Genomic DNA, 15,775 nt, shown 5'->3' with positions numbered 1-15,775 from the left:
ACCTGGATCATAGACTCAGTCAGAACAGCCTCATTCACCTCCAGGATGACATTCTTAATCTCTTGATAGGGCATGCGGAAGGAACCCAAAAAGATTGCTGCCAGGAAATGAGATACAAAGACATGTTCTTCTCACTCTCTTCCCGCTTCCAGCCCACCCTACAAACCTACGCTGGACAACCTTCCTGGGAGTGCTCTCTTAAAGTCATGATCTGAAACCTCCACCAGCTCCCCACTGCCTGTATAGTTAAGCTCCAAGTTCCTGAGCTCAGTGTTTAAGGTTCCCACCTCCCCGCTTTCCCTCCCACGAATCCCCACATTTATGTCACACGCCAGCCACACTGTTCCAAGCACGACATTCTACAAACACCTTGTCTTTGCTCACACAGGAAGTCTTTGATCTCTCTCTATATATACATCAAAAATGTTCACCCTGTTCTATTTTAGTTCCTCACTCCCTTGACTCCATCCTCAAAGCTGCCACTGCCTTGAAATGCTCTGATTCTTAAATTGCCACATCCCATTCCCCAACAAACACTTCCCGTCCTTTCAGCTCTCTCACTTATCCCTAAATTGACTCTTCAGTCTCATCAGAGTGCTCTCTTGCTGCGCGCTCGCTCTCTCCCACGAGAGAGATGACCATTCCATTTTCTCTGAATGTCTCAGTTCTACTTTGCTTTCTCTGTTTAACCTAGACCCTGTAGTCGACCCTTTCACTCCCATTCTATTATTACTACTATTCTTATTCTCTTGTTTCCTTCTCCTTCCAGTCCTTAGTTAACCCAGCCATCTCATATCTCTCCTCTTACACCTGGGCTGATGAACACTGCAGATCAGATTCTACGAATCTGAAGTGGCACCGGTGATGGTGGGGAATCCTTCTGTGTGTCCCTACTCCACGCTCTCCTGGCTCTCTTGGTAGCTCCTCCACATAAAATATCCCCATTCTCCCAAATGTCCTGCCACTTCCCCATTTGTTCTAAAAAGGCCTTGCTGCTTTTTACTGAGAAAAATTGAAGCCATCGGTCAAATTACTTGCTAAGCTTTCTCTCATGCCACTTATAAACTGAGCACTGGGGGCCCTCAGTTGGAACCAGACTAGAAAAGGGCTCGAGTAAGGGCTATTTTGGAATCATCTAGAAGAAAACTTGTGCCAACACTTCTTTACGTAAGCTTAGCAGAACTATATCCATATACTCATCCTTTTCTCGTGTTTCAATAGAACAGGTAGCCCTAAGGACCTTTTCCTTCAGCATATACAGTGGGCCTTCCGCATCTGTGGATACAGAGGGCCAACTATACTACACTATTTTATATAAAGGACTTGAGCACCCATGGATTTCGGTATATGAGGGGGGTTCTGGAACCTATCCCCCACAGATACCGAGGGACAACGATATACACGTTCAAGTTTTTCCTAGCTTAAAAAAAAAAATCCTCCCTGATGCAACATTCTTAATTACCAACTTCCTTCTTTCCTTCACTTTACAACATTCTAAAAATATAACAGTCTATTCTTGCTTCCACGTTCTCCTTAATTCTTCTGTCCCCACAAAGTCAGTGAAAAGATGACAATCATTTGTTGAGTGTATACTCCATGTAAGACCTAGTATCTTAAACACAATCTACATATATATCTCATTTAGCCCTATTTATAATAATGTATAAGTTTGTATTATTAACCACATTTGACAGAAAAGGAAACATACTTAAAGAAGTTAAGCTACCCATCCAAGGTCACACTGCTAGTAAGGGTTGGAGCCAGGATTTAAATACAAACGGATTCCAGAGCTTCTGTTCTTAACACTTAGGCTATACTAAAATTATTCCTGCCTAGGTCACTGGCTTTCCTAATGCCAGATCCAAAAGACACTTGTCCTGTCCTGATTTTACTTGACTACGACTCCCACTTCTTAGACTATGTCAGACTATTTTTCTTGCTGTTCCTTTCCAGCCTCCTTTGAGGTCTCCCCTTTTTGTTACTTGCCCCCCCAAATATTAATGACCTTCAAAGCAAATTATTGGCTTCAACTATGACTCATATACTATCTCTTAAATTCTTATCTCCAGCCAGACATTCCTCCTGATTTCTATACCCAAATGCCTAATACACCCATCCTGTTGGAGAATTCCCACAGGAACCTTAAATTCTATCCTAAAATTAAATCAATCATTCCTACCTACCACTCTGCCATCTCTCACTCATGTCCACCATTTCTCCCACAGAAGACAGAATCTGCTCCTGCTGGATTTTCCTATTTCAATAAGTGGTACCACTCTCTATAGAGTGATCTTAACCCAAGAAAACATCTCCTTTATCCCCTCTATCAATCACTAAGTTCCATTAATTCTATCTTCTTAATATCTTCTGCCTTCCTATTCATCCTTACAACTTAGTTTCAGGCCTTGATCACCTCTCGCCTAGTTTAAAGCCATAACATAACACATCTCTCTGCCTAGAGTCTTCCCCTACCCTAGCAATCCGGCCTCATAATCACTGCTGACGTAGCCCTCCCCCAAATTACATAGGGTTGTATCACTCACTTTCCTGATTAAAATCCCTCCAATAACTTTCACAGTTTTTAGGATAAAATACATACTTCTTAGCCTAAGCCTATCAGACTTCTTTATGATCTAGCCTCTATGTCTATTTCTTGAACGCTTCTTCAACCACCACTCCCCCACATACGGCCTTTGCTCAGCTGTCCTCAACTACTTGCAGTGCTTGAACTGCACACATGCCTCTGTGCCTTCATACATGCTGATCCCTCTGCCTGAAACAAGCCAGCCCTCACCCTTCATTTAGTTTGTTGTAAATAGTTTTAAGCAGTACTTCATTTAGAATGACTGAGCTCTCTCCAATACTCCTCCCACTTGATTTAGATGCCCCCTTGCCCAGTGCTCTCATAAGCTTCCTAGCACACCTCCATCATAACACTTACCAACTTGTGCTATAACCATTATTTACTTTTCTGTCTCTACCAGACATATGGCTCATGAGGATAGGGACTTACCTTACTTAGTTTTGCATCCTCACCATATAAGAGGCACTTAATAATCACTGAATCACTAAATAACACCTAGACCCTCCTAATCTCAATTCTCTTCCTAAATTCTGTTTCCCATATTGATATCATTCAACTGGAAATAACAATGTACTACCCCACAGTCTTTTATCATTTTCTAAAATAACAATTGCTCATTTTAATGTTGCTAGAGATAATCTTGAGAAGAGGAACTATCTCACATCACTTTAATTTCCATAAAAGGACTTACCGACAGACACTATTTAGTAATATCTGTTGCCAATGATCTAAGATTATATAGTCAAGAATTGTAAAGGCTTACTGTTCTCATTATATCACTGACTATACTTGTGGGTATGTGTCCTCATTACCTGTGTGATCTTGGCCAAGTCATAACATCTGAACTTTAGTTTTCTCACTTGGTAAAATGGGGACAACAGCCATGTCACTGGATCATGAATGGGCTTTATGGAATACATACCCTTTCATCTCTGAAACACACACCTAGTATGTGCCTAATAGAGCCTGAAACCTGGCAGACCGTCAAATATTTGTTGAACAAATATTTAAATCTTCATTATGCAACATAAAGTAGGGATACCAACAGTTGAAATGAACAAAAAAATGAACATTCATTCTGATCATTAAATACTACCTATATCAACTCTGCAGAGGAGTTTCTGATCTGAAATTTGCCACCAATCAAAGTTATGAGTATAGGTAGCAAGTTCAGAACAGAACTCTTTGAAGTTATTGATCCTACTCTGAGAAGTACAGGATTTACATTATTTATTCTAAACCACAAAGTTACTTTAGATTTAATGGAAGTCAAGCCAGTGCCCACCTTTAAAGGAAATACTTAAAAGAAAATGAGAAAGAAGGAAATGTGCAGTGCCTAGAACATTTGTGTTAGATTTTCTGTGGATGCAATGGAAATAGTAATGGCTTTGAAATAAGAAAATATGAGGTTCAACTCCCAGACCTGCCTCTTACCTGCTATGTGACTAGGCAAATTCCTAAGAGTCCTATTAGCCTTTATTTTCTTGCTGTAAAACTAGATGCTAACAATCTTGCAGTGCTATTGAAGGGATTAGCTATCAGGTATTTACTATGCAATGCCAGGAACTAACAAATGGAAGTTTCATATCAAGGCACCCTGGATCCACGAGAATTAAGCTCTTAGAAAAACTCCTTCATATTTCAAATTGCTGAGATCACAGAGTTACTCACAGAGATTCTGGGCTGTCTTTGAATCCAACACCTTTAACTCTTTCACTTTTTTCTTTTGCACAGATTTCTTTTCTTCTCCACCTTCCTGATCCTTCTTGGCTAGCGAGGGAAAGATTAGAGAAGTATGATTAAGGACAAACCACATCTATGTCTAAATGAACTACTGTTCCAGCCTAGAGATACTCTTCACTTCCTCTCTATTAGTAATGGTCTTCCTATTAAATTCCTTCAAGGATAACCTCCTCTTTAGCCACCCACCCTTCTATTACTGACTTCCCCCTCCAGCTATAATAAATATATCATTTTCATTTCTTTAATAGTTAGCAATAATACTCTCCCACCCATAGCCTATCTACTTGTAGGGAACAGCAAATTTTCTTTCTGTAAAGGACCAAATAGTAAATATTTTAGGCTTTGAAGACTATGTGGTCTGTCTCAACTGCTCAACTCTGCCACTACAGAGTGAAAGCTGTCACAGACAATACATAAACCAATGAGCATGACTATGTTCCAATGAAACTTTACTTACAAAAACAGGTTGTCTATAGGACTAACAGGTCTAAGGACTAACTAACAGGTCTAAGGACTATAGTTTGCCAACCCCTGTACTAGAGTCTTCCACTGTGTTATCCTTTTGTGCTTATTATTACTTATCTTTCAAGCTCTGTCTTGATTATGAATTCCCTATAAACATTTTCTTGATCCCCAAATGGTTATGATCTCTCTCTGAATCCCCACTGAATGTGATACTTTTTTACAGCAAGTCCTCTCACTGACTTTGTCATAATCACATATAATCTCTCCTCTACAAGATGAGGACTTTGTTATTCCTCTTCGAAAAATCTCATGGCATAAAAATATATTCCTAGTATATAAATATCATGTTGGTAAACACACAGAAGGTATAATATACTCCTTTCCTTCTACACTCTTCTCAGATTATCCAAAACCAATGTATTCTTCTCTGATAAATGTAGTCACTCTCTGCTTTGATGAACTAATTTTCGTGGTATCTGTCACTTAGATTTCATTCAACAATTAATAATTCAATGTTCATGACATTTCATATATATCATCTTGATCTTTCTAAATCCTGTGTTACTTTGTAAGTGTGGATACCTTCCCACCCCATTTGGATTTTGAACTTCAAGAGCATGGGCAAAATAATTCTTCACTATATCACTCCCTCAGCACCTAGCATGACAGTAACATCCTCTCAAAAATGATTTACACTGCCTATTGAGAAGGATTCAGCAGCAGATAGAAAGAGAAACAGGAACTGTTCTGGACAGACAATTGTAAAATATTTTGTCAACTTTTCAGAAAAGCTTATGGGACTATCTCTTTAAGAAGTATCAAGAAAGTGACCAAGCTAGTTGCTTTTGAGGAGAGGAATGGGGTGCTCGACTATGGAAGAGGGAGGAATACTCTTCAACACAAACCCTGTTATACTGGTTGAATTTTAAACCATATGAAAAGTATTACCTGGTATAAATAAATAAGAAAGCGAACAAAAAAGAAAGTCATATGGCAAAAGGTACAAAGAACTATTAATAAAAAAACACATCCTTTGGCCTGAGAGTTCTAACTTGAAGAAGGAAAATGCTAAATAGATGAAGATTAGTTATTTAAATAAAGACTTATTGAGTACCTGCGTGTGCCAGGCTCTGTTCTGGGTGCCAGGAATAAAACAAAATAGAAAATAGAAATAGAAAAACAGAGAAAAACTCCTGCCTTCATGGAACTTATATTCTAATTAAATTTGCCTATCTCTCCAACATCAGGAATGAAAATCTGAAGAGAAGTAGACAATAAACCAGCTAATAGATAAAATAGTATATTAGATGGTCATAAGTGCTATGAAAAGAAAACCAAGTAAGGAAGAGAACTGGGGGATTTGATGAGGGGACGGATTATAACTTTAGTGGGATGACCAGGGAAGGTCTTAGTGAGAATGTGACATGACAGTAAAGACCTTTTAGAAGGTGAGAAAGCTAAGCAATTCAGGCAGAGAGAACAACAAATGCAAAGGCCTGAGACAGAAGCAGGCCCTGATGTGCTAAAGGAAAAGCAAAAAGGTCATTATTGGTGGAGTAGATGGAATGAGGGGGAGAGCTGGAGCTGAAGTCAGAGAGGCCCTAAAGACAGATCATATAAAAAAATGAAGGGCTTCCCTGGTGGCGCAGTGGTTGAGAGTCTGCCTGCCGATGCAGGGGACACGGGTTCGTGCCCCGGTCCGGGAAGATCCCACATGCCGCGGAGCGGCTGGGCCCGTGACCCATGGCTGCTGAGCCTCCGCGTCCGGAGCCTGTGCTCCACAACGGGAGAGGCCACAACAGTGAGAGGCCCGCGTACCACAGGAAAAAAAAAAAAAAAAAAAAAAAAAGAAAACCATGGGTAGTCAGATAAAAATTTAGACTTAAAACATCCAGACTATATCACAAAACCTTAGAAGCAGAGGGGCAAAGTACAAGTAAATCTCTCATTTTATATAGATAAAGTGAAAAGATACAGAGTCACTGCTGATGTTGAAAAATAGAAAAAACAGATTCAACTTTTTGCCTGGCAATAAAATAAAAATAAATGAAAAGTATAAATACAAGAAAGAAAGGGATGAAAATGTCATTTCTGTGGAAGATATAACTATATGTAGAATTCAAGACAACTACTAGAAGTAATGAAGAACTACTAATGAATAATTCAGTAAAGGTGACAGATAAAAGACAAGCATATGGGCTTCCACTTTCACCAAAACGGAGTAGCCCCATGTGGAGGAAATACTATTATATTTAAAAATTGGGGAAGGTAAAGGGACCTAAATGGAAATACCGTTTCTACACTTCACATGGACTGGTAAAACACTGATATCGTTAGACTGGGAAAAGTTATGTGTGTATAATGTAATACCTAGAGCAACACCTAAGCAAACTGTATAAAGTAATATACTCAGGCATTATAAATAAATTAAAATGGAATAAAAAATGTTCAAAAAAACACACAGAAAAGTAAGAAAAGAGAAGAGGAGGAAGCATACAGAAAACAACACAGTGGCAGACTTAAGCCCTAAAATATCAGTAGTTACCTTTAATATAAACAGTCTAAATATACCAACTAACTGAGATTGGCTGTAGTGTAAGTACCTGACAGTTTGTTTTTTTTTAAATCGTAATATAAGTACCTGATAATAAGCTTTTGATTGCTGAGGCATCCACTCCAAAGACATCCATCTTGAATAAACATATTGCCAGCTACACAACTAGATAAAGAACCAGGCCACCATCCATGAAGTTCCCCTTTTAGAAAGCCGTGGGTGACCTACATAACTGATCATTAGAGTGACCCTGCTTTTCCTTTTGTGCACTTTAATTCCCACTCTCATGTTTTAAATTCACCAATAAAGAGTGAACCCATGAAACCCTAGGCACCTCACCCTCAACCCCAATAAAGGAAGAAGCCCAGGGATGACCTAGAGCCCCCTACCCATCTCTCTTCCTGTGACCTCAATGTGTGGCCTGAGACATGTCATGTCAGGACCTGTGAGCAATAAAACCTTGCTTGTTCTCTGATGCTTGTTGCTGAGGTGCATCTTGCAATCCTAATAAGAACCACAAGGGCTGGTCCAGCCACAACACTGGCCCAGGTAAGTGCCCCCAGGCATTCCCAGGCAACAGCATTAGTAGGCTGAGACCTACACAAAATATGGCAGAATGCATTAACAAAAGACCGAACAATATGCCGTCTGTAAGAAACTTTCTTCAAACACAAAGGCTGAATGTAAAAGGCTGAAAACAGATATACCATGCAAACATTAAGAGTGGCTATATTCTATCCAGTGAGTAGACTTCAGAGCAAAGAAAATAGCTGGAAACAAGGAGGGACATTACATGATGATTAAAGGATCAATCCACCAGGAAGACATAACAATTCTAAATGTGTATGCACCAAACAACAGAGCCTTAAATATAAGAAACAAAAACTGATAGAGATGAAATGAGGAAACCAGCACAGCCAAGCCACAATAATACTTCAAGGCACTGATACCCTATCTCAGTAATGGGTGGAACTCTATACAAAAAATCAACAAGGATATAGAAGTGAACAGTAAAATCAATCAACAGGGTCTAATTGATATATACATATATAGAACACCTCATCCAACAAGAGCAGAATAAATTTTTTTAAAGTGCTCACTGAATATCCACCAAGAAAAATATCCACCTGGGCCATAAAATAAACCTCAACAAATTTAAAGGATTAAAATCATAGAGCATGTTCTCTGACCATAATGGAATCAAACTGTAAATCAATAACAGAAAGATAACAGGAAAACATCCAAACACTTGGAAACTAAAGAACCACTTCTAAATAATTTGTGGGTCAAAGAGGAAATCTCACAATAAATTTAAAAAATACATTAGAAATGAATGAAAATGAAAGTACAACATATCAAAATATATGGGGCATAGCTGAAGCAATGCTGAGAGGGAAACTGACAGTGCTAAGTTTACATTAGAAAAGAAGAAAGAGCTCAAATCAGTAATCTAATTTCCTACTTCAACAAAGTAGAAAAAGAAGAAAAAAAAGAAACCCAAAGCAAGCAGAAGGAAGGAAATATAAAAGAACAGAAATCAGTAACAATGAAAACAACAGGAAAAAAAAAATCAACGACGCAAAAAGCTGGTTTAAAAAATAAATTAATAAAATAGATACACCTCTAGAAATACTGACAAAGATAAAAAGAGAGAAGACCTATCTCTCCAACATCAGGAATGAAACAATATCACTTTAGGTCCTGCAGCCATCAAAAGGATAACAAGGGAATGATACAAACAACTTAGTACTCATAAACTGAACAATTTACCAAAAAATGGACCAATTCTTCAAAACCCACAAACTACTGAAACTCAACCAAGATGAAACAGATAACTTGAGTATTACTGAAATCATTTAAAAAACTGAATTCATAACTAAAAGTCTCCTGAACAGAAAATCTCCTGGCCAAAAGGTTTCACTAGAGAATTCTACCAAACATTTCAAGAAAAATTAATGCCAATCTCCTCCAAAAAATAAAAAAGGAAAAAAAATACTTTCTACTTCATTTTATGAATGCCACCAATTTATCCACTTTAAATGGTTAATTTTATGATAGGTGAATTTCACCTTAATAAAAGAATCTGTAATTTTTAAACATCTGTTTAAGATATTTAAAATCACTAATTAAATCAGTGAAATTTGAATATGGATTGTATATTAAATAACAGTATTATATCAATGATAAATTTCCTAAATGTGATAATTACACTGTAGTTACGAAAAAGAAAGTCCTTATACTTGGGAAAGGCATGCAGAAGAACTTAGGGGTAAAGGGCCATGAAGTTGGTACTTTATCTCAAACAGTTCAGTTAAAAAAGAAAAAGAGAGAATATTCACAGCAGCATTATTCATAATAGCCAAAACATAGAAACAACCCAATGTCCACCAACTGACAAATGGAAAGACAAAATGTGGTATATCTATACAGTAGAGTAGTATTCGGCCATAAAAAGGAATGAAGTGCTAATACATGCTAAAACATGGGTGAACCTTGCAGACATCAGGATTAGTGAAAAAGTCAGACACAAAAGTGTACATATTGTATGAGTACACGGCTACAAGACATCTAGGATAGGCAAATTCAGAGACAGAAAGTAGATCAGTGGTTGCCAAGTTGTGGGAAAAAGAAGTGGAGAGTGACTGCTAATGAACTGAGGGTTTCTTTTGTGTGTAATGAGAATGCTCTAGAATTAATTCAGTGGCTGCACCACTTTGTGATATACAAAAGACCATGGAATTGTACACATTAAGGGTGAATTTGTCTTAATACATAAATAAACACATACATGCGTACAATGAACCACAGGTCTAGATAGAAACCCTAAAACTATTAACCTTCTACAAGCTATGCAGCACAGCCAAAAAGAAAAAAAAAGACATCAGAAAAATTTTCACCACTTTGGAGTAGGCAAAGATGTCTCAGAAATAAAAAAGTACAAACCATGTGGTAGGAAGAATCCTAAGTTGGCATCCTGGGATTTTCTTGGAGTTCTAGGAAACTAGGAGTTTCCCTCCTAGTGCACATACCCTGTATAATCCTCTCCCTTGAATGTGAGTGGGCTTGACTTATTCTGGTGAGCCCTTTTTTTTTGTTTTTTTTGTTTGTTTTTGTTTTTTTGCGGTACGTGGGCCTCTCACTGTTGTGGCCTCTCCCGTTGCGGAGCAACAGGCTCTGGACGCGCAGGCTCAGCGGCCATGGCTCACGGGCACAGCCGCTCCGCGGCACGTGGGATCTTCCCGGACCGGGGCACGAACCCGTGTCCCCTGCATCGGCAGGCGGACTCTCAACCACTGCACCACCAGGGAAGCCCTGGTGAGCCCTTTTAAACAAGGGTTTGGAGCTCAGAGACAAGAGAAGTCAGAGAGATTTGAAATTGAAGCAGATGCTCTCTTGTTTTTCTTGAAGAAGCAACCGCCATGTTGTGGAGAAGGCCATGTGGCAGGAAATGGTGGGCAGCCTCCAGGAGCTGAGAACAGCCACTGGCTGATGACCAGCCAGAAAAGAGGAATCTGTGTCCTACAATTATAAGGAACTGGATTCAGCCAAATACCACATGAGCGTGGCAAAGGACACTGAGCTCCAGAAGGCAATGCGGCCCAGCCAGAACCTTGACTTTAGTTTGGTGTGACCATGAGCAGAGGATCTAGCTAACTTGGATTCCAGACCCATGCAAACTGTGAGATAATATATCTATGTTGTTTTAAACTGCTAAGTTTGTGGTAATTTGTTCACGGCAATAGAAGATAACACAAAACATAAAGAAAAAATTGATAAAGTGGACTCTATAAAAATTTAAAAGTTTTATTCTTCAGAGACACTGTTAAGAAATAAAAAGACAAGCCACACAATGGGAGAAAAATGCCTGCAAAACACATTTTTGATAAAGGACTAGTGTTCAGAACATATAAGAAAAGTCTCATGAGTCAACCATAAGAAAACAAACAACCCAATTTTTTAAAACAGGCAAAAGACATTTGGACACTTCACCGAGAAGATACACAGATGGTACATAAGCACAGAGAAGGATGCTCAACATCATTAAGTCATTAGGAATACGAACTAAGAATTTAATTAATTAGGAATTAAAACTATAATGCCCAACCCACTAGAATCACTAAAATGGAAAAACAAAACTGATGATACTAAGTGCTGGTGAGGATGCAAAGCACCTGCAACTCTCGTACATTGATGCTGGAAATGAAAAAAATGGTACAGCTACTTTCGAAAGTAAAGTGAAAACAGTTTGGCAGTTCCTTATACAGTTAAACATACATTTATTGTAACATATGACCCAACAATCCCATTCCTAGGTATCTGTCCAAGAAAAAGAAAAACATGTATGTCCAGACAATATCTTGTATGCAAATGTTTCTATTGGCTTTATTCATAAATGCCCAAAACTGGATTCAACCCAAATGTCCATCAACCGGTGAATGGACACAAGGAAATACTACTCAGCAATAAAAAGGAATGACCACGCATGCAAACAACATGGACAGATCTCAAACACATGATGCTTGGTGAAAGAATCCAGACTTCAAAGACTCCTCAGTGTATGATTCCATTTACATGACATTCCGACATTCCGTAGGGACAAGAAAACATATCAGCCCCTGCCAGGGCCTAGTGGTGAGGAGAGGCGATGGACAAATGGGGAGGAGGAAACTTTAAGAGTGATAAAAATGTTCTCTATCTTTACATGGCTGTATACATTTGTCAAAATTCACAGAAATGTACACATAAAAAGGGTAAATCTTACTGTATGCAAATTATGCCTCAATAAACCTGCCTAAACACACTGTATCTTCAAGGCCGATAAAATGTATTAGTATAAAGCTATAGTAACTCTAAGAGTGATAATGAAAGAAGAACAAATGAAGTTCTTAATAATAAATAGAAGAGATTCTAGAAATAGATACGAAACACATTTATATGCTAAAGTAAAAACTCAGATTAATTTTAAAAAGTATAGTCTAACACAGGAGTTGGTAAACTTTCTTAAATGACCCGAAAGTAAATATACGATTCTGTGGGCCACACAGTTTCTGTTGGAACTACTCAACTCTGCTGGTATAATATTAAAGAAGTCAGAGCCAATATGTAATCAAATGGGCATGGCCACGTTCCAATAAAACTTTATTAACAAAAATGGGTTGGTCATAGTTTTCTGACTCCTGATCTAATCAATAGTGTTGGAACAACTGGCTCTCCATGTTAAAGGAAAATAGTTAGATCCTAACTTTACACTATTCACAAAAATAAACTCCAGATACATTAAACAGCTAAATGTTAAAAACCAAAATACAGTATTATTTTGAATAAATGAAAACTTTCCTAAGAATAACACAAAATAAAGATGGTATAAAGGAAAAGACAGACTGATTTGAGTACATAAAATTTTTGTTTTTCAGTGTGAAAATCATCATAAAATATATGAAAAGAAATGAAAATTTCCATTTCCAGTATTGGGGGTCAAGTCTCCCATGGAAAAACATCTAAAAATGCTGGTATGGTATTTTAAAAAATCACCTTGAAGCACAGAAGAGCTGAGAAGATGATGAATTGCTCCAGAGAAACAGTGAGCAAAACACTGGAGCATTGTTCCAATATCAGTTTGAGGGCTTTGTGCAGCAAGGGGGTACACAGGGATCAAGATCCAGTTTCTGCCTAATGTGGGGAATCTCATATGAGACTCTCTCCTGTTTAGCTGGGAACCCAAAAGGCTACATCCTCAGAGATAAAAGTGATCACAACAGGCTTGCACTTGGGAGCCCTAGAAAGCCTACACTCTAGGAAGAGGGTGAACCAGAGGTAGATCAAGCCTTTCCAAAACCACAACCAAACCTTGGCATAGCTCACTCCCTGACTGCATGAAGGTGATCAGCCCACACACTTATCTGCCTAGAGAGGAAAACACAATAGGAACAGACTTATGCATGATCCAGACATTGGAGCTTTAAAGTAATGATAGCTAACATGTTCAAGAATATTGAGGGAAAAATAAAAATAGATGAAGATGGAGAAGTTTACCAGAGAACTAGAATTTATTAAAAAAAATAAATGGACGTTCTAGAACGAAATCAAATTAAGAGCTCTATAGATGGGTTTAACTAGAGACAAAATAGAAGTTACTGAATTGCAAGACAGATCAATAAAAAAGATACAAACTACAGGGCTTCCCTGGTGGCGCAGTGGTTGACAGTCCGCCTGCTGATGCAGGGGACACGGGTTCGTGCCCCAGTCCGGGAGGATCCCACATGCTACGGAGCGGCTAGGCCCGTGAGCCATGGCCGCTGAGCCTGCGCGTCTGGAGCCTGTGTTCCGCAACGGGAGAGGCCACAACAGTGAGAGGCCTGTGTACCGCAAAAAAAAAAAAAAGATACAAACTACAGCAGAGGGATAAAAGATGGAAAGTAACAAAAAGAGTGCAAGGGACGTGTGTAATTGGAGGCCCAGAAAGAGAAGAAAAAATTGGACAGAGCAATTAACAATATGGTGCTGTACATGTAAAAACTCATTAAGAAGACAGATCTCATGTTAAGTGTTCTTCCAACAAAAATGAAAATGAAAACAAGGGGACTTCAGAAATCTTTTGGAGGTGATGGATATGTTTACTACCTTGATTGCTGTGATGGTATCACAGGTATATGCATATGTCCAAACTCATCAAAATGTATACATTAAGTATGTGCAATTTTTTGTATATTAAATATACCAGAATAAAGCTGACGGCTGGAGAAGGGGGAGAAATGTGACTTGGAGCATGGGAAAAGTCCCAGGATTTCAGTCTCAAACAGAAGCCTTAGACAGGTACTCAGGGAAAGTAAAATATTAAAAATAACAAAGCAAAAACAAAAAAGCCCCATGACACACACACGTAAAACGGACTGCTAAATGTGATATTCACTGGCACTGAATTTGAAAGCAAAATAAAATGCCAATAATTAAAACAAAAAACAAGAAAAACTAGACAGGAGCAGTATTTGAAGAGAAAATATTTGTTCTAAAAGTGATGAAGACTTCAACACACAGAATCAAAAGCTCAGAGAACCCCAAGTATGAATACAAAGAAAACCACACCATAGCACATTATCACAGTAAAACTGCTAAAAGCCAGAGTAAAAAATAAATTCTCAAAGTAGCAGGAGGTGGAACGTATCTTCAAATGAATAACAGTAACACTGACAGTGGAGGGTTTGGTTTGTTTGTTTCTTAAGGGAAAACAAAAAATATCCTTCAAAAATGTAAGTGATGGGGCTTCCCTGGTGGCGCAGTGGTTGAGAGTCTGCTTTCCGATGCAAGGGACACGGGTTCGTGCCCCGGTCCGGGAGGATCCCACATGCCGCGGAGCGACTGGGCCCGTGAGCCATGGCTGCTAAGCCTGCGCGTCCGGAGCCTGTGCTCCGTAACAGGAGAGGCCACAACAGTGAGAGAGAAAAAGGCCCGCGTATCGCAAAAAAAAAAAAAGTAAGTGAAATAAAGATATATCCAGACAAAAACAGAGAATTCATTACAAGTAGACCTGAACTAAAATAAATAGTAAAGGGGGTATTTATTTATTCAAGCAGAAAATAAAGTATCCCAAAAGGAAATACAGAAATGCAGGTAGGAAGGAACAACACTAGAAAGGAGTTTTTAAGTGAATACTGATATCATAAAATAAGAGTAAAAATGTTTATAGGGTTTAAAAAATATGTAGAATTAAAATGCATGAAATCCATGACTCAAAAGATGTGTAGTACATAGAGTTAAAATATTGTAAAGTTCTAACATTACCTGGAAGGTGGTAAAAGTTCTAATATTTATTAGGTTGTAATAAGTCAAGCATGCACGTTGTAATTTCTAAGGTATACACTAAAAGGATAGTAAAAAAAAAAAACGTGTAACTAAGAATAGGGGAAATGTGAAATAATAAAGTTTTAAATGAATCAGTAAGAAGAACAGAAAAAAAGGATGTAAATTGGAAAAATCAAACAGAAAACAAAGAGCAATTTGGTATATATCAATTCAGGTGGATTAAATACTTTGCAATGAAAAGACTAAGATCATCAGACTGGATTTACAAAACACACACACTAAATATGTACTGCTTACAAGGGACACACCTTAAATAAAGACACAGAAGTCTTAGGACAAAATAGTGGAAGAAAATATACTAACCAAAAGAAAGCTGATGTAGCTGTACTAATATCAGATAAAGATTTTATCTGTAATAATGCTACTGCCTTGAATAGACACATTTCATAGTGATAAAGGGTCGATCCACAAGGAAAATATGATCATTCTAAATCTAAATACATCCAATAATTTAGTTTCAAAATATATAAAGTAAAAATTGAACTAAAAGAAAAGGGTAAATCCATAACTACAGCGGAAGAATTAACACCCTTTGTACAGTAACTAATAAAACAAGCAGACAAAAACTT

At 38.1% G+C, this 15,775-nt stretch overlaps 1 protein-coding gene across 2 annotated transcripts in view; it reads right to left on the bottom strand.

Moving 5' to 3' along the window:
- Window positions 1-15,775, bottom strand: part of LOC132423201 (protein diaphanous homolog 1-like) — a 52,911-nt gene that overhangs the window by 13,308 nt on the left and 23,828 nt on the right. The window contains exons 2-3 of one of the 2 annotated variants that reach the window (XM_060008658.1): window positions 4,256-4,354; window positions 3-97 (exon numbers count right to left, since the gene is read on the bottom strand). In XM_060008658.1, coding sequence (XP_059864641.1) covers window positions 3-97; window positions 4,256-4,354 — 194 coding nt within the window. Of the gene's footprint in view, window positions 1-2; window positions 98-4,255; window positions 4,571-15,775 lie in introns of those variants that run through there. The other variant, XM_060008657.1, reaches the window with a different exon arrangement.

The sequence above is a fragment of the Delphinus delphis genome, chromosome 3 (genome assembly GCF_949987515.2).
Source record: "Delphinus delphis chromosome 3, mDelDel1.2, whole genome shotgun sequence".
Taxonomy (NCBI): Eukaryota; Metazoa; Chordata; class Mammalia; order Artiodactyla; family Delphinidae; genus Delphinus; species Delphinus delphis.
This window is presented reverse-complemented; position numbering and strand designations above follow the sequence as displayed.